The 24,426-nt window shown below is 54.3% G+C and overlaps 3 protein-coding genes across 3 annotated transcripts; all 3 read left to right on the top strand.

The window, feature by feature from the left end:
- The first annotated feature begins 1,454 nt into the window (after positions 1-1,454).
- LOC133351385 (uroplakin-2-like) lies at positions 1,455-5,208 on the top strand. Its single transcript, XM_061566536.1, has 4 exons — positions 1,455-1,640; positions 2,492-2,635; positions 3,222-3,381; positions 4,543-5,208. Exons 1-4 carry the CDS (start codon positions 1,577-1,579, stop codon positions 4,748-4,750), a joined length of 576 nt encoding a protein of 191 aa, XP_061422520.1. The 5' UTR covers positions 1,455-1,576; the 3' UTR covers positions 4,751-5,208.
- Positions 5,209-5,529: 321 nt separating this feature from the next.
- Positions 5,530-11,760, top strand: TMEM178B (transmembrane protein 178B). The gene is made up of 4 exons (XM_061566535.1): positions 5,530-6,166; positions 6,863-6,976; positions 7,336-7,473; positions 7,710-11,760. Exons 1-4 carry the CDS (start codon positions 5,791-5,793, stop codon positions 7,952-7,954), a joined length of 873 nt encoding a protein of 290 aa, XP_061422519.1. The 5' UTR covers positions 5,530-5,790; the 3' UTR covers positions 7,955-11,760.
- Positions 11,761-14,641: 2,881 nt separating this feature from the next.
- Positions 14,642-23,117, top strand: LOC133351383 (26S proteasome regulatory subunit 6A-B). The gene is made up of 13 exons (XM_061566534.1): positions 14,642-14,680; positions 15,383-15,469; positions 17,567-17,647; positions 18,145-18,270; positions 18,961-19,065; positions 19,291-19,353; positions 19,497-19,634; positions 20,417-20,560; positions 20,696-20,844; positions 20,984-21,080; positions 21,198-21,343; positions 21,914-21,995; positions 22,268-23,117. Exons 1-13 carry the CDS (start codon positions 14,657-14,659, stop codon positions 22,376-22,378), a joined length of 1,353 nt encoding a protein of 450 aa, XP_061422518.1. The 5' UTR covers positions 14,642-14,656; the 3' UTR covers positions 22,379-23,117.
- Positions 23,118-24,426: the final 1,309 nt, after the last annotated feature.

Raw genomic sequence — 24,426 nt, 5'->3', positions numbered from 1 at the left:
CACACGCACACACGCAGCACACACACGTAGTGTCCCGGCGGGGGATCGCCTGGCACCACGGGTTTTCATCCGAAGGGCCCCGAGGTGGGAAGTCCCGCGGTTTCCCGGTGCCAGGAGATTGGCCGATCCTCCCAGGGCCAATCACATTGCGGTGCCCCTAACGATTGGCTTCAAATTGTATGGACACACAAAGGTTCACAGGTAGGCCCACGTTTGGCTGCCCAGGATGATGTAACCCTGGATTTTCAAAGTCAAGTGGCATAAAAAGGGGAGCGAAAAAACGGTTCAACAGCTTGGCCACCAAGACCCCCCCCCCTCCTACCGTCCTGCCTCCTCGAGCCGCTCGCAGCATCCGTGCCAGCGACTGCTGCTACGAGGCAGTGATAGTCGAGGTTTTTTCGTCATCCTCCCTCCGACTCTCACAGCGTCCGTGCGGCGCCATGAGTACAGCTGCGAGGTACGTGATAGGCGTGTGAGTGTTTGGGGACTTGGATAGCAGTAGACTCGACTCTGCTCGCAGAATATTCCCTCCAGGCAGTGCAGGGCTTGTGCCGTGAATAAAAGTTAGCACAGAGCCTCGGTGCAGTGTTTGTGATTTGAGTGTGTGTGGAGCGACTGCCCGCTGGTGCGCGCGCGTTCGTGCCGCCGCTGAGCGTGAGTCTTCGTGGGGGCGCGGGGTAGAATAGAACAATCCCCGTCGGCGCGCCCGTGTTCCCGCCGCCGCTGTCGCGTTGACTGAGTGGCGTGCGCGTTTTAGAATATAACCGCCTGCAGGCGCGCGTGTTCCCGCAGCCGCCTTCGCGTCAGCTGCAGTGCGGGCGCGTGCTCGCCGCCGCGTGAGCATTAGCGGTGGTGGTGAGTGCACGTGAGTGAGGACTGACCGTGTACGGCGGTCAGCCAGCCATGTCTCTCCGAGAGGGCGCGGGAGGGCCGATCACTCGATCGGCGGGGGCCCGGCACGAGCTGAGCGAGGCGGTGGAGGGGGGAGTGGAGGGGGCGAACTTAGCGCCCCACCTGCCCAGCGAGGGCGGTGGGGCGCTCACAGTGTAACGGTTCGGGTTACGGCAGGTGTTGTTAGCGAGCACCTCTGAAGGCCAACACCAGGCCAGTCCGCCTTTGTCTCCCGAGTGGCGATGTTAACACACTGCACCAGGTACTCATTTGAGGCTGAATCGACCTAGGGGAGGCCCAGATAATTGTCTTTGGTGTTGGCCGTAAGCGAGAATCGAACTCGGGTGGGCGGGTTCGTAGTGGAGCGCGCTAATCGCTACTCGAGCACTCCCCCACCCCTACCCCCACCCCTACCCCCACCCCCTACCCCCACCCCCTACCCCACCCCTACCCCACCCCTGCCCCCCAACCCCGCCCGCATGCAAGCGATGAGGTGCGGGAATGCGCGAGTCGAGGATTTCCACGGTGCATTCCTGGGCGCGGCCTCCGCTCTCTTAAGCCGACTTCCCCCACCTAGCCTCCATCAGTGCCACCTTGAGGAGTCGAGGTGTCGCCACAGCCAGCTTACCAACTACAACCAGCTACCAACGAGTGATTAGAACCAACTCCCACCGCCGCCGCCACGATGCTGAGGTTCGCGTTTCTACTCGCGCTGGCGCTGCGGTGCGGAGCCAACCACCTGCTGACAGGTGAGCGGTGGCGAGGGGGAGCCTGGACCCTCGGGGGTTGTGGCGAGCGAGCCTCTGACTTGGACTCCCACTGGGGGTCTCACGCATATTTCTCCTGCACACAGAGTCGCCCATTGTGCGCCTGTCTGTCGCCGCTGTGAAGTTCGCACTGCGTCTTGGTGGATTCTATTCGCGTCTCTCTCTCTCTCCCAATTGGAGCGCTGGTTTAATCGGCCCGATCGTTTGGTGGTCATCTTTCCATGATAAATTCTCGCGTTCAACATCGAATTACCCGGTCGGTGTTAGAGAACGGTCCTCGGAAAGTGACATCACGAGAGGTCATCTTTTATCCGCACGCTATGGGGCAATGCACACGTGCTTCCGCAAGTTCGTGGCATGGCAGTTGACGCGATATATATTTTATTATTATCAGACCCACATCAACATAACCAGGCTGAGACCATCAGCTCGCTCATTCCGATACACCGGTCAAAAATCACGCTTTAAACCGGGAATCAAACCCAGGTTGTCATCGCTGTCGACTCGGCATTATCATTGCCCTGAGTAACGCGGGCAGCTGGTGGCACGCTAACGAGGATGTTGATGACTTCAGTCGGTGGGTGCGATGATAGAGGGCAGATCTCGGAGGTTGTGAATCTGCTGCACAGCAGCCGCGGTGGTCGCTGCCCGGTGGCGGTGCACGGGTGCTGCCCCCTGCCCAGCGGGGCGCGGGGCAGCAGGGCGCGGGGCAGCGGGGCGCGGGGCAGCGGGGCGCGGGGCAGCGGGGCGCGGGGCCCGGACATCCCCGTAGGACGCTTCGGTAGCGAGCGAGGTGTCGGTCTTGATGATGGGTGGATGATCGTGTCCTGCAGATTATCAGGTGAAACTGCTGAACACCAGCGTCGTTCGTGCGGCGCAGACACCTCAGTCCGTGGCCTTCGCAGTGCCCTCGTGCGAGATCTCCACGATCGCGGGCACCATGCTCAACATCTTCGTGACGCCCAACACGACCGGAGGCGAGTCTCGCGCGACGCATCGGGCACCTGCCCCTCCCTCCACCTCCAGACCCCATCACGACCACCCTCATAATCACTCCTCACCTCCCTCCACCAACCTCTTCTCCGCTTGCCCTCACCTGTCTCCAGCCCATACCCTTCCTCCACCTCCCTCTACCCCCCATCGCCTCCCTCCACTCACCTGCCCAGATGTCCTTATTACCCTCACCTCCCCTCTACCTTCTTACATCGGGTTACAATCTCAATGTGTGCTGTCATCACAGAGCAAGCAACCATTGCCACCGCCCCAATCCACGCCCCCAGGGGGCGGGGCAGTATCCCCAGGGCGTAGTGTGATGCCCGGTGCCCCCAGGGCAGAGTGTGATGCCCGGTGCCCCCAGGGCAGAGTGTGATGCCCGGTGCCCCCAGGGCGGAGTGTGATGCCCGGTGCCCCCAGGGCGGAGTGTGATGCCCGGTGCCCCCAGGGCGGAGTGTGATGCCCGGTGCCCCCAGGGCGGAGTGTGATGCCCGGTGCCCCCAGGGCGGAGTGTGATGCCCGGTGCCCCCGGGGCGGAGTGTGACGTGCTCACCGTGTGTTCTCCTGCAGTCGAGGTGATCGTTGGGCAGGTGGCGGTGCCGGGGTGTCGCGTGGCGCGGGCCGTGTCGGGGCAGGTGGTGTCTGGGAACGACGGGAAGGGCCCGGGCATCCCCGTGCCCAGCGGAGTGGCCTATCGGGTCACGGGGCTCACCCCCAGCACCAGTTACTCGTGAGTTGCGCACGTGGTCATGGGGCCATGGGGCCCGATTGGGGAACACGGCAAGCAGCCGGAATCTGTTTATTATCGTTCCGCTTGTTTACCCATGACTTTGTTTCAGGAGGGTCCTGCCAAGTTTTCGCAGGAGAGAGCGATGGCTGCTGCTGTATATCATCCTAATTGAATAATTTGCAAGGGCTCATTCACGTCCACTGCAAAGCAGACTTTTTTCTACCGTTAATACGCCCGCAGTATTAATCAGGGCGGCCACTGGAATCGAGCCGTGAACCGAGTCAACCCCCTCAACCAGAATTGAACTCTCAATTTTTAGATTACGAGCCGATCGCTCTAATGTATAAAAAAGAAAAGTTTTAAAACATAGACGTTGAAGAGACACTGAAGGCGACGGGGTGGTCCGTGCAGAACACCGCGCGGCGCGCGTCCCGTCCCCTCGGCTACAGCGCCTCCCTCCGCGCAGGAACTACGGAGGCGACGCCTCAGCCCTGTCCCCGGCCTCACTCCTCCACCCCCGCGCACCAATCATCCCACGTGTGCGGCAGGCTGAGAGCGCAGTGAGCACACTCGCGCCTCGCAGCGAGCTCATGGGGTCGATTCCAACCGAGGCACCTTTCTGCGTCGAGTTTGCATGTTCTCCCCCTGTTCCGCATGGGCCGAAACAAATCCTACAATGTAACCGGTATTGGCCAAACATCCCAATTCAGAAAATTACCCAATGCAAATTACTTGATTGGGATTTCGCATAGCAACATTGCCCCCCCCCCCCTACTGTCAAGACTTGGTAGGACCATCCTGAAAAAACAGTTGAGACTCCGCTAGGAGCTTTCCTGGGAAAACAAGGGTAATACTAATAATAATAAGATGCAAGGTACACACGTGTACGCATGGTCCGAGTGTTCGCTGTGTGCGTGCAGGATGCAACGTGGGTTCGTTGGTTTTCTCCCATGGCTAAAACCCCCCACACAATGTAACCAGAATTGGACAAATACCGCATCGCAGTGCTAAAAATATCTACAAATCACTCACTTGGGATTTCCCTCTGCCACAAAAAGGTGGCAGGACCCTCCTTGAAAGAAGTTTGAGACTCCGTGAGGCTATCCTGGATAGGGATGGAACTATTCTTAAACAATAACCCCACCCTCCTTTCCCCCACAGGGTGGTTCTCCGCCATCCAACATCGGGGGTGCAGTCCGTGCCCGGGATCCTCAGCACGGCGAATGTGCGCACCCCCCGCAGCGCGGTGGACGCGGAGGCGTTCTCGCGCTCGGGAGGAATGGTGGTGATCACGGTCATCCTCTCCGTCCTGATCTTCCTGCTCATTGCCATCCTCGTCGCCGCCTTGCTGCTCGGAAACAAAAATTGAAAGGGATTGACCCCTCCCCGAGACCCCCTCCCCGAGACCCCCTCCCCGAAACCCCCTCCCCGAAACCCCCTCCCCGAGACCCCCTCCCCGAGACCCCCAATACTTTGAAACCCCAAACTCCTAAGATCCTGAGACTCACGCTCAGGTCATCAGACACACTCACTCGGGTCCGTGGCATCTCGCTTGCCAGATGAGGGACCCCCCTTGTACTCGTCCCCTCGTCTAATGTGAAGGACCCCTGTATTTTCTTGGCGTTTGTCTTGTACGTGTCCTGCCTAGGGTCCGTGTAGTTGAGTTTAAGGCAGTGTGGTGTTTAAATTTTGACTGCGTGAATGCTGTATCGCGTTTTAAATGTCGCCTGGCTCTACTCCGCGTTCGTTTGAAGACATCGCTGCTCCGCTCCTGTGACCGCGCGGCAGCGATCACCGCGTCCGTGAATTAATAAATCTGAAACTGCCGACCCTGTCTCCGAGTCCCGACGTCGACCCCTCTACGACCCTCTCCTCCCCATTTCCTACCTTAACCATCTCCTCTACCCTCATCCCCTCGCTCTAGCTTACCCTCTTTTCTCTCTCTTAATCTTGTTCCACCTCTTAGCTTCTCCCTCTTGTCCCTCCTTCCTTCTCGTCCGTTCTCGCGTATGCCGTCTCCTCCGCGCTCCTCCTCCTCCTCTCTTTGTGTCTCTCTCACCGCGTCCCCTCTCCTCCCGCCCCTCTCGTCTCTGGACACGGGTGAGTGGCGCCCTCTGCAGGCGATCCCCGTCCGTCTCGGAGCGCCGGGCTCGGGTAAATCGCCGCTCTGAGCAACAATAATCCCGGGCGCCACCGCTCAGCCTCCCGCGGCCACGCGAATTCTCTTGGCGATGCTGCCCAGACGTCGCGGCGCAGAGACTCTCACGGCGACGGCCCGGTCATACTAGCGCCCCCATCCTCCGGCACGCCGCCCCGCCCCCTCCACTCCCCCCCCCTCCTGCTGCTGCTACCGCTGCTGTTCCTGCTGCTGCTACCGCTGCTGTTCCTTCTGCTGCTACCGCTGCTAACATGGCTGCTGCTGCCCGGGTGCTGCTGTGCGCGGGGCTCGCCCTGGCGCTGTGCGCGCTGGGGCTGCTCGCCGTGGCCGCGTGCTCCGACCACTGGTACGAGACGGACACGCGGCAGCACAAAGAGCGCTGCCGCATCTCGCTCAGTCGCCGTAACGACCCGGGGTACATTTACAACTACAACAGCAACCTTCCGCTCAGACAAAGGCCGCGCGGGCAGCGGGGCGGAAGATTCGCCCGGCATCGGCGAGAATTCTGGGGCTCCGCCACGCCCGACGCGGCCTGCTTTCGGCACTACAACTCCACCCACACGGGCCTCTGGACCAGGTGCTTTCGCCTGGGCTTCGACGACGAGATCGACGACCTCATCGCCAAAGGTACACGGCGGTGGCCGAGTGGTGGTCGGCTGGGCGGTGCTCGTCGGCACCGCGGGCAGCGGGCGCTGTCCGTGGTGCTGACGGCGGCCGCGGACTTCAACGCGACTGGGGCAGTCGGGTTCGTGTGTCTGACGCCGCCGCCGCCGGTGTTGTTGTTGTTGGATCAGGACCGTGGTCTGGGCAGTCGACGAGGACAATGCAAAAGCTCTCTTAGTGTAACCTGCGCCGTGTGAGTGTGCGAGGTGCGAGTGGGGGGGGGGGGGGATTGTTTTCTTCCCCAAGCGCCGCCCGCTCCTGTTCGGGGGACAAGAGACCTCCGCGAATCGGGTTCGCGAGTTCTTCCTCAACGGCTTGGCCATGGCGGCGCCTAATAAACAACGGGGGGAACGCCGCCATTCTTTCACACGGGGCAGACTCTACCGAGGCGGAACGCGTGCTCGTTGGGTCCCTGGGCGCTCCTTGCCCCTGGTATCTACCCCCCCCCCCCCCGCATGCCGAAGCTGTCCCCCTCGCGCGGGTCACGGCGGTCTCCCGTCGCGTTCCCTAAACCCCGAACCCCCCTGTGTGCGGGTCGCTGCCCCCGCGTGTCGCGCTCACGGGGTGGGGTATGGTTTGGAGGGGGCGTGTTGTTTACACGCGGCGGTTTCTGCTGCTGCTGCCCCTGCTGCTGCTGCCCCTGCTGGGTGCTGCGTGCAGGCGCCGTGCCGCGCTGCGCTGCCGTGCGCTACCACTTCTCGTCCGCCGCGCTGCCGCGCAACCTCGCGCACAACGTGACGCTCGCGCTGCGCCAGGACGAGTGGCACTCTCTGCGTGAGTACGGCGCGGGCAGCACTCACGGGCGGCACCCAAGTGGTACTCACGACACTTGAGCAGCGTTCACGGGCAAGTACACTGCGGGACACCTGGTCAGTACGTGAATGCACCGTCCACGAGCAGGTGCCCCCACCCAGCGCAGCAGCACACCCAGCACGGCCCACCGAGCAGGTCACGAGTCGGAGTGAGCGAGGCGGATGGTAGCAGCACAGGACCGTGAGGGATGGCGGCTGGGTGGGGAGGCTTCATCCAGCAGGGGATATACAATGGCTGCTGATGATAAGAGCAGCACTTAGCAATACTCACGGAGTAACCCATGAACACACGCTCCCGCACTGCTGTCTGTGTTCGCTCAGACCTGCGGCGCATGACCGTGGGGTTTCTGGGGATGGCGGTGGCCGTTGTGGCCTTCGGCTGGGTCGTGGGGGCCCTGGGCGGGTGCCGAGGGCGCGGACTCATGCAGTACGTGGCGGGGCTGCTCTTCCTCATGGGCGGTGAGGCAGCACACCCTGCACAGCAGCACACCGAGCACGGCAGCACACCGTGCAGAGTAGCACAGCATCAAACCCAAGCACAACAATGTTGCAATTATAATTCATAGCCAATGCTATCCGGTAATTGAAAATATATTGGCAACAGCAGTATGGGGCCCCATCTAACGCACAATAAATATGCTCACTAAACAAATTTCACAACTGAGTGCCCCCCCCCCCACTCCCTACCCTCCCAGGAACTTTCTGCATCATCTCGCTCTGCACCTTCGTGGCCGAGATCAACTTCGAGCTGTCTCGCTTCCCCAAGAGTGTCTTCAGCCTCCCCGGTGACATCGCCCACGGCTACGGCTGGTCCATGTTCTGCGCGTGGGGGGGTCTGGGGCTGGCGCTGCTCGCCGGCTTTCTCTGCACCCTCGCCCCCTCCTTAGCCGGGCCACGGACTGCCACACCCAAGCCCCTCTCCGAGAACGGGATGGTGTGATCCTCGCCCGCCCTGTCCTCGGCGGGGGAGGAAACCCACGGGGCCGCGTACGTGGTCATATGCCCCCCTCCCTCCCCGAAACCTTCCTTACCATTGCGGGGGGCGGAGAGATGCACCGAGGGGGGAGGCCCTCCCTCATCCACCCACCTACCCCCCTCTTCCATAAACCACTCCCCCTACCCCCTCGTTCCTCTCCACCTCCTCGCGGCACCTGGCCACCTGTGCACCCCGCGATTGGATGAGGGGCCAGTCGTGAGCTTCTTCGGTGTGAATCCGCCAGGTGTGATGAGTCTGCCGGGTGAGTTTCAGAAGGTGTTAATCTGCCAGGTGTTAACCCACCAGGTGTCAATCTGCCAGGTGCATCTCACCGGGTGTATCTCTCCAGGTGTTAATCCGTCGGGTGCCGGGCGTGTTGTGAACTCGAGACGGGGCGGCGCCCCCTCACCACGTGACACCCACTGGCGCCGCGACGCGTCCGGGTTGGTGTCCTCAGTGTTAGAATCGCGTTTACTGAACACTATAGATGAGAAATGCAAATTGTGATGGGGATATTTGTCTGTGTGTGTTGGGGGTTTTTACGATCATCGCTGTTATGATTATTCTTTGTACATACGAATTCGTGTCGGGGTCACCGAGACGCGGGGTGACACTCGTGCTGTGTGCCCGGCGCAGCCTCGTTTGGGATTTGGGGATCCCAGCTCAAGTGTTCCGAGTCTGCGGCTCAGGGCGTCTGGAATTTGGGATGTGGAGTCGAGGGTCCGATTAGCAGGGGCCTGGGACTTGGAAAGCGTCGCTCTGAGTTTAGAATCCCTGCTGCGTGTAGAGTACACGGATCGCGACTCTTCACCTTGAAGCAGCCGTCACCTCGTACCAGTGGCCGTGCCCCTATGGCATGGAGTGCCACATTTGCAAAAATAAATCGCCGCATTCGAAATTAGCAATGTCCTGAAGAAGGGCCATTTTCCGAAACGTTAGCGTATTAGATATGTCTATGCTGTAAGGGACAGTTATGGCCAACGTGGTGAGATATTTCTGCTTGTGGGTCCACTGCAAATACAATGGCTCATTGTTTCAATGTTTAATCGAAGCTTCATTTCTGAGTATAAAGAAATGGGCCCCGCGCAAAGCCGGGGTTCCCTGTGGTCTCGTCGTTGGTTCAGCTGCCAGCCCGTTGACCCCAGTGCCCGTCTCTGTGTCTCCCTCAGCTCCCTAGCCAGGGCAGAGAACCGCCTCCCTCTCCCCGAGGAGCCTCTGGCCGCGTAATGTCGCCACCAACACTGCCAAGCGAACACACCGTGGTTAGGAGCTCTGGCTGAGCACCGATGGTGGGGGCAGTGACGTCGCGTGGTTAGATAGGGATATGGGTCGTGTCTGCTGGTTGACATGGGCCCTAGTGCAAGATGTTAAATTTGGCTCCATTCCTAATGACCCTCTCTTCCTAGCACAGCGCCTGCGCTCCTCTGGTCTGTGGACCCCAGCGCAGCTGAATTCCCTGCACAGTCGATAGCTACGCTACTGAAGCAGTAGTTGTTAGGAGTAAGGTCGGGGTGAGTGAGAGGGCTAATGCCAGAGCCCGGTTGGTTGGTTAGAGGTTAGCATTCGGGCTCGTGTTCGTGGCTGGTTGGCTAGCTGTGGTCAAGGGTAGGTCTAGCACGAGCAGCTAGGTAGAGATTGTGGTTGGGGCGAGCCCGAGACTGGTTTTGTCTGCCCGGGCTCGCGTGTCCACAGCCATCACTGCTGCACCCGCCACCAGGGGGCGTCGCTTGGAGCCCCTCTTCGGCGGTTTTGCTCCTGCTCGACGGGGAGATTTTGTGATTGAAGTTGATGCTTTTCCACTGCACAGACCACGGTATCCGCTGCGCCGCGAAGCCTCCCGTCTTCACAACGCCACGCCAGAAGGCACGGGTTCGAAAAGTTGAATCCTGTACAGTATTTCCTTTCAAGGACAATATTTAATAGTTTTGTTAATTTATTCATTGTGTTGACCAATGTAGAGTGCTCGGTTTGCTCGCTAAGATATGGTTCATGTAGCCTGTGTGGTGTGAACGTGGAGAGCCGAGGTTGGTGGATCGTGTGAGGAAGGGCGCATTCAGAATGGATTTCCACTGCCATGATATTAATCACTAGCTTCACGACATCAGTATTGTGGATGCACTGTCAAGTTGCGTGCCCGGGCTGCTGATTTCGCTTGTGTGTGCGGTACGTGTGTGTGTGTGTCTTGTGCGTATCGAGTGCGCGTCTATGAGTGCAAGTAGGCATCGGTGGTGCAGTGGTTAGCACACTGCACTACGAACCCGACGATCCGAGTTCGATTCCCACTCAGCCAACATCAGTTACGAATATCTGAACCGGTCCTGGTTCTCCATTAGGTCGGCTCAGCCTTAAATGAGTACCTGGTGCGGTATGTAAATATCAGTACTGGGGAGACAAAGGCGACCGGGCGTGGTGTTGGGTGCTCACCACCATGTTTGCCATGCCGGCCTTAATAGGTGCCCGTTAACGGAACTTGCCCCAGCAGTCTGTTCGGGATTTCGGGGGAATCTTAGGTCTTCATCGTGTGTGCAACGTGTGTGTCTTTGTGTGTGGAGCGTGTGCCTTTTTTAGTGAGCGTCCTGTGTATGTGTATGGCGTGTGTGTGGATTGTGTGTGTGCGTGCCTGTGTATGTCGATGTTGTCTATAGAGCGTGTCTGTGTATGTATGCGGACTATCCGGTGTGCGGAGTGTGTGCTGTGTGTGTTTCTGGAGCAAGTACTGCCTATGTGTGTGGCGCATGTTCCCGTGTACTTATGCACTGCGAGCTAGCTACTAACGCTGTGTCGCTCTCTGTGACCACGACTGGAGTAGGAGGCGCGGCGGCGAGGCGTGTGTCTGCGTCCCTGCGCGCTCTGCCTGCTTCGCGTCGCTTGCCAAATGAGTCCGGTGAAGGGAGGACATCGGGACCCATTCATTCGCCCTGTCCCCGACACAAACCCATACGCGCGGTCTGCTTGGTGCTGCCACGAGACACACTTTGGGTCACAACCCCGTGTTTTCATCCCCGTCACGAGGGTTCGCTTCACATCCTCCGCATCCCCCATCAAACAGTTCATTGCCCTGCGGCATTCTAACAGGGGACCTGCAGTGGCAGCCACCCCTACGCGGCTGGTGTACGCAGCACCGACCTGCGAATGGGTAGGCTGTCAGTCGGTTCGGCGATGTTGCTTTGCGGTTTTCCCAAGTAATTTGCGATGTTTTTAGTTTGTCAATTTGACAACTCTGTACTGTGACGTCGGCACACGTGACCATACATTGTGTGGCGAGTATCATTCACGACTGCCGCTGTCATGCACGTCACGATTACCGTGCTCACGTCGTCTATAATACCACCATTATCATGGAAGCGTCATAATCATGAGAGCTTGATTCATGATGTCAGCATGGTGTCATCATCATGAGAGCTTGATTCATGATGTCAGCATGGTGTCATCATCAGGACCACCCAGAGTTGGTGGGGGGGGGGGTCAGCAAGAGGGGACGTGTATCCCGCCGACATGCAGCAGAGGGCCCCACCGCCGCCTGTGTCGATGTCGACAATGATGGAGCTCCACGTCGCATTCAGCCTCGGGTCTCCAGAAACCTCAGAGTGGCCCTGATCATGATTGCCATCATCATCATCATCGCGACGTTATGATCACCATCATCGTGACACCATCACCGTCGTGGTTTAGATCACCGCTCCTCGTCGCCAGCCCCTGGCCGAGCCATCATCGTGACCGCGTCTCGCCATCTCGTTTGTACATTGCAATAAATGCGATCTCGACTTGTATGAAGCGGTGTGCGGTCGTGTGGTCTCATCACGGGAACGCGACTCGGAGGAGAAGCGGACAGCAGGCGCAAGCCAACAAGGGCTGGTGGTTGAGATCAGGGTGGTAGCGATGGTGGTGAAGATGGTGGTGATAATGGCCGGCACCAGTGGTGTCGATATCTGCCTCTGAGGAGGAGGCTCCTGAAGGACGCTGCTACTGGGCAGTTGGAGGCAGTCGCCTTCCAACAACTACGGAGGGCGGAGGAGCGACGCTCACAACAACGAGCGGAGCGCCGTGTGGGTAAAATACAGAAAATTGGCTCAGTGGGGAGCACAGGTGGTGAATCTGCCAGTCGTGTCAGTTAACCCATAACACCTGGATTCTGTTCTGACTTCTTGACAGCAGCTGGCCTTCCACACTTCACGTGGCCTCAAGTGCACCTAGCCTGGCACAAGTACTGTGGTGACGTCACCGTCACGTAGTGGAGAACGGCGGTTATTGTTGACGAGCTTTTTTGCCTGTCCAAGGACAGGGGTATATTGCAGTAAATCTGAAATATTCAATAGAAACATTTTTCAGCTCATGATTATTAATGAGGGGGGGGGGGGGGGTTGCCCCATGTGGAGTGACGTCACCCGCTAATGGTTATTGGGGAGGGGTGCGGCATGTGGATTGACGTCACCCCCTCGTGGTTATTGGGGAGGGGTGCGGCATGTGGATTGACGTCACCCCCTCGTGGTTATTGGGGAGGGGTGCGGCATGTGGAGTGACGTCACCCTCTCGTGGTTATTGTGGAGGGGTGCGGCATGTGGAGTGACGTCACCCCCTCGTGGTTATTGGGGAGGGGTGCGCGACCTTCTTGTGCGTTAGTGTAAATTTCCACCCGGGCATGAATATTAATGAAGGGGGGGGCTAGCAGTGACGTCACGCACGGATGTAGCACTGTGCTGCGTAGATAGATTTTTTTTGCGTCACTTTCTGTAAAGAAACGTCATATTTGAAGAGACTTTGCGTAATAAATTATTTAATTTAGCTCGACCTTCCTCTGCGTTCGTCTAAAAATCCACCGACTCATGAATATTAATGAGGGGGGTGGGTCTCATGTGGAGTGACGTCACGCAGAGGGGGTAGGCCTCATGTGGAGTGACGTCACGCGCGGGACGGACAGACATTTCTTGGTGAGTATAGGAGGTAATGATGGTAATGGTGGTGGTCTTGAAGGTGATCGTGTGCAGGGGCGGTTTCTTCATTAGGGCGATTGGGCGACGCACCACCAATGTCATTCAACCACAGAGTCACGCTAGCCGTCACTGTGCCTCTGGATATAGTCCAATCAGCGTCATGCTACGTTCTGTGGAGTACCGCCTCTTTTTGGGCGATTTCCCTCCGGCTGAGAATCGCCCTGAGTGGCCCCATAGACTTACATTCAAAGATGTTTTTTTTCGAACGGGGGCGCTGCAATGCATTCTCTATGGCTTCCGGGAGGGCTCGCCCTAACGTGCTTACGTCATCATACGTGCTTACGTCATCATACGTGCTTACGTCATCATACGTAAGCACGTTTCATCCAACAATATAATTTGTCGCCACCTAGTGGAATCTTTAATAAAAGAAACTTGAGTGGTTTGTTTTAATAGTGAGTATAGAAACAAACAAGATGTATTGTAAGAGTCACTTTATTTTTCATTAATATTAAAGAAGTGAAGTTGCCTTTACATGCTTAAGCTGTTAATTTATCCATTGCATGGGTGGACCTTATCCTTATCAATCATCCAGACATTTGCCTCCCCTGAGAGATTTTGCAGGAGCCGCCACGATTCGTGTGGATGATAGTGAAGGTGGTTATGATGGTCGTGGTGTTTATGAAGGCGGTAAAGATGATGGTGTTGATACCACTGGGCCACATGAAATCTAAAATACTGCACAACCATACGCAAATGTTCCTTCATTTAAAGCTCCACAACAAAAGTCGGCTCGGACAAATGTCTTTGGTGTTAGTGATGTGGGTGAAGGTGGGAGTGGCACAGTTTTATTTTTCAGATTTAGCCACTGGGTGGCACCAGATGCGCGTGTCCGTGGACCCCCCCCCCCCCCTAATGGAACATCTTCGCCAGTTAGAAACATTTAGGCTGCCCTGCCTACGATCCATCCTGGGTTTAACCTGCAGGCTGGATTGTGTGAGGAGCTCACAAATCCTTGAAAGATCTGGTCAAAGTCCCATCGGTGAGCTCCTCCGGCAGGCAAGGCTGCGTTGGCTGGGTCATGTAGCCCGCATGCCCAGCCACCGCATGCCCAGCCACCGCATGCCCAGCCACCGCATGCCCAGCCACCGCATGCCCAGCCACCGCATGCCCAGCCACCGCATGCCCAGCCACCGCATGCCCAGCCACCGCATGCCTCAACAGCTTTTGTTCGGCCGGATCGAGGGGGCTAAACGGGCGCGGCATGGGCTAGAGAAGAGATGGAGTGATGTGGTAGAGGAGGACGTGGAGCTGAGTGAGTGGGTGAGTGAGTGAATGAGTGGGTGAGTGAGTGACACGGGCTAGAGAAGAGATGGAGTGATGTGGTACAGGAGGACGTGGAGCGGAGTGGACTTGCCGATGACTGGTACCAGCGGTGTCAAGATCGGCCTCAGTGGAGGAGGCTCGTGAAGGACGCTACTGGGCAGTTGGAGGCAGTCGCCCTCCAACAACAACGGAGGGCGGAGGAGTGACGCTCACAACAACGAGCGGAGCGCCGGGTGGCTAAAGCTCAGAGAGTTGGCACAGTAGGGGGCACAGGTGGTGCATCGGCCAGTCGTCTCAGTCAGTCGACCCGTGGCACCTGGGTGTGTGACCTCCTGCCGGCGGGCGTTTGACACTTCACGTGGCCTCAACGTGCACGTAGCCTGGCACAAGCGACGTGGTGATAGTCACCATGGTGGTGATCTGCATGATGGTGGTGATGATTCATCGGCATGTTATTAAATTGAAGATGATAGTGGTCATGGAGGTGATGGTGATGTTTACAATCATTACCATTGGGTGTAGGACAGTGGTGGTTATGATAGAGGCCATGGTATTGATAGTGGTAATAGTCACCATAGCAACGATGGTAATGGTGGTAAAGATGATGGTCATTGGAGGAGGTTTGCCCAGGATCCTTTCTGGAAGTTTTAGAAGTTCGCCTTCCAGAGGCGATGGCATAGACCTCAGCACCGTGTCCAACTGTTACAATGACATCGAGAGGTGAAGTATCCCTTGAGTAGTTAAACACAAGCACACATAGTTAAACGCGACTCATCATCATGAGCCATGATCAATCCACTGCTGGATGAAAGACTCAATCTGTCCATGCTTTTTTCTCTTTTGCAGCAGGTGCACCTATCCGTTGTATGGGATTGAATAACCTCGGTCCCTTTGATTTGCGTGGGAAGACGCCGCGTGATTTCCATGCATACTATGAAATACAATAGCTGTTGAATCTGCTGCGCAGGAATGTTCTGACGTTTGGTTGCTAGAAACATGTTAAAATAAAATAATATCAGCGCGCGTAGCATTACACATGTCCTCTCTTTGGTAAAGTCGCGCTTGTTACGAGATAGAAATGCCTGTAATTTACGAGCTTTAATTTTTATTCTTGGAACGTCCATTGAATGTGCAGTCTGTGAAGCGGGCACTAGCGTCCACGTTCCGGCGTAGAGTGAAGATGTCGGCGCCGGAGAGTGGAGCCGTGTGGGACGAGGCGGAGGTGAGCGGCGACGTCTCCCCTCGCCCCGCTGCCCCCTCGCCCCCTGCCCCTCGCCCCTGGCCCAGCTCCTCCTTCCCTGCCCCTCTCCTGCCGCCCTCCCGGCCCCGCAGGTCAAGGGGCCTCGCGGGAGGCGAGCGACGCGACTGCTGCGGCCTGGCGTGACGAGGCATCGTCTAGACGAGAGTCGCGGATTGCCGTAAATGGTTGATCACTAATTAACGAATCACTCGCTAGTTAGTAAGTAGTTATCCAAGCTACGCGTTGCGAGCGTGAGGCGTTCAACGGAGCCCGAGTCCCAGATTATCTGCTGTTGCGGAGTCTGGGCGACCCAGGCTCGTCCGAGTCATGCACCCGGGAAAGCCTCGCCGAGTCTCGTGGCAGCCTCCCAGGAGCGTGCTGCTGCTGCTGCTACATGGCTGGCCATGAATTTGATGAATGAGTGGCGTGTGTGAGGAAGCCGGATAACCCAGAGAGTCGTTCCGAGTGTTGGAAGGGGGTAATACACGCAAAGCGCCGTACAGGTTGATTCAATAATCCAGTGCTGTCGTGTTATCTCCTGGGCAAGTCACGCCGAGTGGTTTCGGGCAGTTTACCATCCAAGTCCTGTAACAACGGAAGTTTAACTATGTTTGGCTTCATATTCTTGGTTCTTTCGGTAAAGTCACGTAGAAGGGAAAAAAATAGGGCTGTCTTTCCGACATATTGAATGTGCAGTCTATACTGTAGCCTGGTTATTACGTTTGGTGAGTGTACTGGCAATCTATAATGTAGACTGTAGCAATTGTTATTAACCTCGGTGAGCGTACTGGCAGTCTATAATGCAGACTGTAGACCGGGTTCTGAACCTTGATGTGTGTACTGGCAGTCTATAATGTAGACTGCAACCTGGGTTTTAAGCTGGTGAGCGTACTGGCAGTCTAGAATGCAGACTAGCCTGGTTCTTAACCTGAGTGAGTGCACTGGCAATCTATAATGTAGACGTATTCTGGTTCTTTCAGTAATAAAATAAAAATAATAAGGCATATTTGAAACACGGTAGGACCAATACTTCTGCCGTGGCTGATCATTATTTTAATGCACGTGGCTTACACGAAATTGATGTCTCTAAGACGATGGTACTTTGCAAGCCTACTGGCTATCAACAAAGATTCGTTCATGAAGCCATCCATATATACAGACACAGCCACAATTTCAACCGAGAGGATGGTGATAAGCTCCGCAATCATTGGAAAGATGTCATCAACCACTTTGGGTCATGACTTGATTTGTGTTTTCTTGTCAACCTCCACCGTCAGTAGTGTGGGTGTGTGGAGCGAGGTGCAATGCTTTAATTGGTGTGGATCTACTGCCAGTGTCGGGGTTTTCTCCGACATTAACATTAGCTGCCCCGTCCATGCTGTTGACACACTTAGGCGACGTCCATCTCTAAACCTTTATAAACAGTTTGCCTTTAAAGGCTAACTCCCCTTTCCCTGATGACGACCGCTTGTGTTGCAATCGAAACGCCGTGTTTTTAGTTTTATATGTAGTTTTATTTTAATTCATATTTTTATTACTGAAAGAACCAGAATACGTCTACATTATAGACTGCCAGTGTGCTCACTCAGGTTAAGAACCAGGCGACAGTCTACATTATAGAACTGCCAGTACACTCACTCAGTTTAATAACCATTGCTCAGTCTACATTATAGACTGGAAATATGCTCACCAGCTTAAAAACAAGGCTACAGTCTACATTATAGACTGCCAGTACACTCACTCAGATTAAGAACCAGGCTACAGTCTACATTAGTCGTTTATTTTTATTTTTTATTCACTTTATTTTATATTATTTTTCTATCTACGTGACTTTACTGAAAGAACCAAGAATAAGTGATCATCTTCGAGGGTTAGCCAAATGCTGCTTCGTGTGACCGGAGTTTTTATGATGGTTTAATGCTCCTGGTTTTGATATGTTAATTGCGATCATAGTCATTCGGTGGTAGTTGAGTGATATAGTAATGGTAAAGGGATGTGGTTATGGTTTGTATGTATGTATATTGAACTTCTTTCGCACCATATGTAGCCAACAGTGTTAATCAGAGATTTGTGTTGCAGGATGGCATTGCTGAGGAGATTCTCAAGATGGGCACGGAGGAAATCATACAGCGCACACGTCTCCTGGACAATGAGATAAAGGTTTTCATCGCACACAGAAAACCCCAAATAATATTAACCCTCCAGTCTAACCCTTTTCTGGGTCAGGCTTCACTTAATGACATTGAATTGACAGACGTGCTTCAGAAAACAAACTCCTACCTTCCACAAAGTAAACATTCGGCAAATTATCTTAGAATTTTATTGTAAATACAAAGCATCACATTCCATGGGTATGATCAGTGGCATAGCATGGTTATCGTGGGCCCTTTTGCAAGGAATACAATGTGGCCCACTTTCCAATTTAATTGACTCTTTGTAGCGGTGTCTGGGCCACTCCAGCCCATTGGTCCCAGTGCAGTTTCAATGACTACACACTCAATAGCAGAGCTACTGGGTGGGATTCTGTGGCTTGAAATATAAACTGCACTCTCTGATTTCTGATATCTTCACAACTGACCACTTATCCTGAAATTGGTCCTGTAATTGTGGTTGTGAAATTGCTTTTTAATTCATCCCCAACTCTGGCCATGTGACAGATAATGAAGAGTGAGACGATGAGAATTAACCACGAGCTCACAGCCATGAAGGAGAAGATCAAGGAGAATACAGAGAAGATCAAGGTGAACAAGACGCTGCCGTACCTGGTCTCCAATGTTATTGAGGTAAGTCACTGCTCATCTTTGCTGCTACGCAAACCTTGCCACTGATATGACCCCAACACAAGCAGCATCTGATAGCGATGTGGGTGTACAGTCGCATGTGTGTGTTTTTATGATTGTCGTTGTGTAGTGGTTAGTACACTGCAAAAAACCCAGCGACCTGAGTTTGATTCCCGGCCACGGCTAAAATCAGTGGTGAGTGATATCTCAACTGATCTTGGCACTGCTATAAATGAGTACCTGGTGCGATGTGTACAACATCAGCACTGCGGAAACAAATTGTGGCCAGGTGTGGTGCCAGCCCACACCCCACGCTTGTGGGCTGTGCCGGTCTTCATAGGTGTTTGCTCCAGCACTTGCCTCAACAGTCTGATGAGGGTGTACAGGGGTTTTTGGTAAAAAAAAATGTGGATTGTGCTTATAAAATGCTGTAAGTCGGGTCTTCCGTAACCCGGGGACTGCCTGTACTTAAAAGGTGTAAAAGCAAGTCATAATATATCGGTGTGTGAATGCGAGATCACAAGATATGTTTTAAGCTTACAATAAAAACGTCAACAGACTATGGCAGGTCATACCAGAGCCTAGAGAATTATCTGGGCAAATGCTTTGCCGCCTGCAATATTTTGACAGTGCCATCACAGTCACTTTATGTTTACGTTACATTTATGATGTTTGTGTGTGTGTGGTGAGCAGCTGCTGGATGTAGACCCCACAGAGCAGGAGGAGGATGGTGCCAATGTGGACTTGGACTCTCAACGCAAGGGCAAGTGCGCCGTCATCAAGACTTCCACTCGCCAGGTACCAGACGCACAGGGATACAAAGGTGGTCGTGGGGTGGCCCTTTCCCCAATGACCTCTTCTAATTGCTTCATTGTTGACATCCTCAGGGTCAAGTATGCAGCCAATATGTTTTGGTGATGATAATCATTATAATGATGTACAGCCTCTTCCACGTCGTGTTCCATCAGCCCTCATGTCATGTTGATGATGGTGCTAATGTGTGTTGATTGTGTGTGACCACAGACGTACTTTCTGCCTGTCATCGGACTGGTTGATGCCGAGAAGTTGAAGCCTGGAGACCTTGTGGTAAGTTAGCGGTGATGCGCTCATGCTCCTTGGGTCATGTTGGGTGGCCTCGCGTTCAGAGCACCCTGCTAGTGGGGCAGCGTAAGACCTTTGAGTCGTGAGCCCGCACGCTCACAGCCACCTCTACTATGTCCCCCTCGCAGGGAGTGAACAAGGACTCCTACCTGATCCTGGAGACCCTCCCCACAGAGTACGACTCTCGCGTCAAGGCCATGGAGGTGGACGAGCGACCGACGGAGCAGTACAGCGATGTCGGCGGTCTGGACAAGCAGATTCAAGAGGTGTGGGGTGAATGGTGGATCGCACAGTGCTCCTGCTTTTACACTGATTCCCCCCCCACCACCACCAGTGTTGCCAAATGAGAAATTTCTTTACTAGATCTAGCATCTGTTTAGATTTTTCTCGTGATAATATTTTGTAAAAAGGACTAGCAAGGTATCTTCTTACTCTGGGTTAAAGACAGATTTGAGAGAAATGTTTGGCATGATTTAAAGAGCTAATAACAGTTTACTGTGTGAAACACTTGGTAGATTGTCTGGTGATGTATAAATTACTTTAGAAGGTCTATCTAGCGACGTCTTGTGATGAGTTAGCAATACTGCCCACCACCCTGATAATAGAACTACTACAACTGTTTTTGCCTACGACCAGCCCAGTTTTTTACATTTATTTATAATTTTCTTAGGTATAATTATTAGGCCATGTTGCTCAATGGAAGAGTGATTGGTTTGTAGTTGAAAGGTTGTGAGTCCTAATCCCTCCGTTTAAATAAAATAAGTACCACTTTGTGGGGAACTTAAAAGGTGGCTGTCACAACGATAGACTCATCCCTACCATAAAAACATGGAATGTTCACCAATAGTTTGGGACTAAACTGAAGGTGTGCACCGCATCAATTTGAGCATACAATCACTTGAATTGTTATAAATGTGTTGTTTGCTTCCGGGTATAGAGTATTGATCTCTTACAGTTCAACCCTGGGAAGCACCAGGTGAAGGGGGGAAGTGCGATTGGTCAGTCACGATACTGAAGAGTGAAGTTCTTGCTGTGATGTTTCTGTCAGTTGGTGGAGGCCATTGTGCTGCCCATGACGCACAAGGAGCGGTTTGAGAACCTGGGCATCCAACCCCCCAAGGGAGTGCTCATGTACGGGCCCCCCGGCACTGGCAAGACTCTTTTGGCCCGCGCCTGTGCGGCTCAGACTAAGGTACAAGCACCCAACACGTGCTGATACGCACACACGGCGCGCATACGCGTGGTCTTCACGGGCCATGCTGGCCGCAGTGGGAGTCCACACTTGCGAGTGTGAGTTTCCTAAACTCCGTACATGTGCATGTCTCAGGCCACATTCCTGAAGCTGGCCGGCCCACAGCTGGTGCAGATGTTCATTGGTGATGGTGCCAAGCTGGTGCGGGATGCCTTTGCGCTGGCCAAGGAGAAGGCTCCAACCATCATCTTCATCGACGAGCTTGATGCCATTGGAACAAAGAGGTGCCCTGCCCCATCCCTCCCATCCCAGCAGCGGTGGAGCTTCGAGCTGTTTTCTTAAACTGCTGCGTTGGCGACTGCTCTTGAGTGACAGTGGAAGGCCGGGCTGCCATTGTGCTGCTGTGGTGTGCGTGCATCGCAGGTTTGACAGCGAGAAGGCTGGGGACCGTGAGGTCCAGCGCACGATGCTGGAACTGCTCAATCAGCTGGATGGCTTCCAGCCAAACACGCAAGTCAAGGTGCGCAGTCTTACAGGCAACACGGGATCCTCGTACAGAGACACTCGCTACCTGTACAGCTATAGGAGGATCCTTGTATATTTTTGCACGTGATGTCTCGGTGCTTGTGCCTTCAAGGTGATTGCGGCGACGAACCGCGTGGACATTCTGGACCCTGCTCTGCTCCGATCAGGGCGGCTCGACCGCAAGATCGAGTTCCCGATGCCCAACGAGGAGGCGCGGGCCCGCATCATGCAGATCCACTCCCGCAAGATGAATGTCAGGTAGAGGAGGCACGGCTCTCTGGGACGGTAATGCTGCCAAGCGGGGAGCGCATTCACCACTTGTTGCATAGGTTCGGAATTCGAATCCAGCAGGCCCACCTTGTTAATACTGTGAATACTGTGGGTGTCATCTTCATCACCCACAGCATCTTTATATTCAGCATCATCCTACACACTGGCCACCATGGGTAATTCTCCAGCTGTGTTAACCATAAAATATTGCACACCGTCTGCTTTAGTGTGGATATCAAAGATCCCGTGACATCATTTAAATAGTCGGCCATTTTGTCGGAATCGCAGTCCAGACTTTTTTAATTTGGTAATGTACCCGTAAAGTTCTCAATTGGGATTACATATCGTAATATTGTCCCTCCTGCGAAGCTACTGCTAAGTGCGTCAAACATAGCACCTGTCTTTGTGATAGTGTTGCACTATAAGAATGGCAAATGCCAAATGTACAAGTGATTATATTGATCATGATTTAGTGGTCGGGTATCATGACACACCCCAGCATTGCCCTGCTGGAAGGTCAAGTCCGTGGTTCCTAATGCTTGTGTTCCTGTTCTGTAGCCCCGATGTGAACTTTGAGGAGCTGGCACGGTGCACAGACGACTTCAATGGAGCACAGTGCAAGGCCGTGTGTGTGGAGGCAGTGAGTTCCTCACCCACACTACAGAGGCTCTGTTATGCCATACATCAGTGGTTTGAAACCGTTCTGGACTTGAGGACCGCTGTCAACCCTCAAACATCTTGGCAGACTAAAATGTACAAAAAAATATGGTGTTTTGTGAAAACCTTTACATCTGCAAGGTCCGCAGATTACTTCCCATGACTTTGCGAACCAACAATGTTATGCATTGTGTGTATTTGGCATGTGTATTATGTGCTTTGTGGGATTCTCACATCGGCCATATCGTGTGGCAGGGCATGATTGCGCTCCGCCGTGGAGCCACGGAGCTCACACATGAGGACTACATGGACGGAATCTTGGAGGTGCAGGCCAAGAAGAAGGCCAACCTGCAGTACTACGCCTAGACCCGTGGCCCCTCTGTGGCACACGCAGGCTGGCCGGTCGCACGTGTGTTTGTCCGTGGTATGAATCGGTGTTTATTGATGTTCCTTTCTCAGCCTTAAGACTTAATTCAGTGGCTCTTAATCTTTTCAGTATGGACGCCCCACCCTCCAATCGAGACCACTAGCTCATGTGTGCAACTCCCACCCAAATTGCGAATGCCACAATAAACATATTGCATGTCCCCGCCTGTAGTTGACTGGTGATATTAAGGCATTTTTTTAAGGCATTTTTTTTATGTTGTGTACAAGTTTGTTTTGTCGCCGCATGCGGATTACGTTCCTTGCGCACATTAAACATTTCTCTGGGTAGTGGGGTAGTGGGGGGAGAACTGGCCTCCGTTGAGTAGATCAGCCACGTGGGCTGTGTTGGGTGTGCTGACACTGTGCCATTAGGTGAGTGAGGAGGGTGGGGGTAGGTGTGTATTCACAACAGTGGCAAAGCTGGAAATATGGATGGGTAGAGTTCTGGGTTTAGGTAGCAAACCACCCCCGCCCTTGGTGTGAATCGCACAGCCCAAGCAAAACTGGCTGACACTGGCTGAGTGAGTGAGCGGGGCATCCATGCGGCAGTCGGGTCAAGAGTTATGGGTAGACTTAGTCAAAGTGCTCTTTCGTTGGGAGAGATGTAATAGTGACTGATTTGAGCAATTGTGGTGACGTTTCATTTTTGTAATAAAATGAAAGATGTTCTCTGCTGAAATGCTTCTGAATTTGCGTTTCGAAAGAAATATTTGTCCAACAACAAAGTAGTCCACTTCGAATCTGGGTTTGTCATGTTTTTTTTCTTGCACTGTAATTCAGATGTTTATTTCTATTGACCATGTTTCACAGGTGCAAGTTTGTAGGGAAAACCATTGTTTGTGTTTACACCACGTGACTTTTTAAAACTTGTTACATTGGCTTTATCTACAGCTGCATAGCGGTTTCATTATTGACAGGAATCAGTACACAATAGCCACCATTGCCTACTGCTGCCTTATACATTGGGGGAATTTGTGGACAATCCCTCCCTGATCACGGAGGGACAGTTTGGCACTGCCCAAAGGTGACAATAAAACAGCTATAACACTTCTGTACTGATGATAAACTAATCATATGGAAAGGGGTAATTGCACAAAAAAGTGCTTTCTGGAAGTAATAAATTGTGACCTGGACATATGTGCTTTTATTTCCACGTCAATAGTGCCGAAGTTCTCCCCCCCCCCCCCCCCCCCCCCACAAGCCCGTACGCTTATGCCTTTCTCTGTCCAAAATGTGTTTAACTATCCATAACAACGCATGTCGCTACAGCCGGCTCAATGCAGTTCTGCTTATTAAACCCAAATTGTGATGTGTACAGCAGCGCCATGCAGTGGACACCAATAGACATCGACAGCTTGTAGAGTAACGGCTGGCTAACCATGGCATCGGTAGAGGAGCATGGAATGAAACGTTGAGCCCGGGTGTGGTTCCATCGCCTTGCACACTCGCTCGCCATGGAGCTGCATACCGTCACCTTTAGCGGGGCACGCACGATCCTTCTGTTCATAATATAGGTTTGGACGAGCATTCTGTGTTCTGTGGGGGCCGGCCTCCACCCCACCGCCCTCGCTGGGCAGGTGTGGCGCGACGTCCGCCCCCTTCACTCCACCGCGTCGATCGGCTCCCGCCAGGCCCCCGCCAGGCCCCCGCCGACCGGGTCATCGGGCCCCCCGCACTAACGCCCTCTCGCCCTCTCTGAGGGACATAGCTAAACTGCTGGCTCACCGCCGCCCGGGGTTATTCCACACGCGCCCGCGTACACACCACTAATGCGCGCGCCCCTGCAGGCGATTATATCAACGAGCGCTCGTGCTGCGGCTCTGCCCTCTCGCCGCGCGTCCGCCCACGCAGCCGCTCCACACAAATCACAGACACCGCACCGATGCTCTGTGCTATCGTTTATTCACGGCGCAAACCCTGCACTGCCCGAAGGGAATATTCTGCGAGCAGAGCCTAGCCGACTGCTATCCAAGTCCCCAAACACTCAC

Source organism: Lethenteron reissneri, chromosome 37 (assembly GCF_015708825.2).
Source record: "Lethenteron reissneri isolate LAM-NWPU_2019-01 chromosome 37, ASM1570882v1, whole genome shotgun sequence".
Taxonomy (NCBI): domain Eukaryota; kingdom Metazoa; phylum Chordata; class Hyperoartia; order Petromyzontiformes; family Petromyzontidae; genus Lethenteron; species Lethenteron reissneri.
Note: the sequence above shows the minus strand (reverse complement) of the source record. Positions and strands in the feature narration are given on the sequence as shown.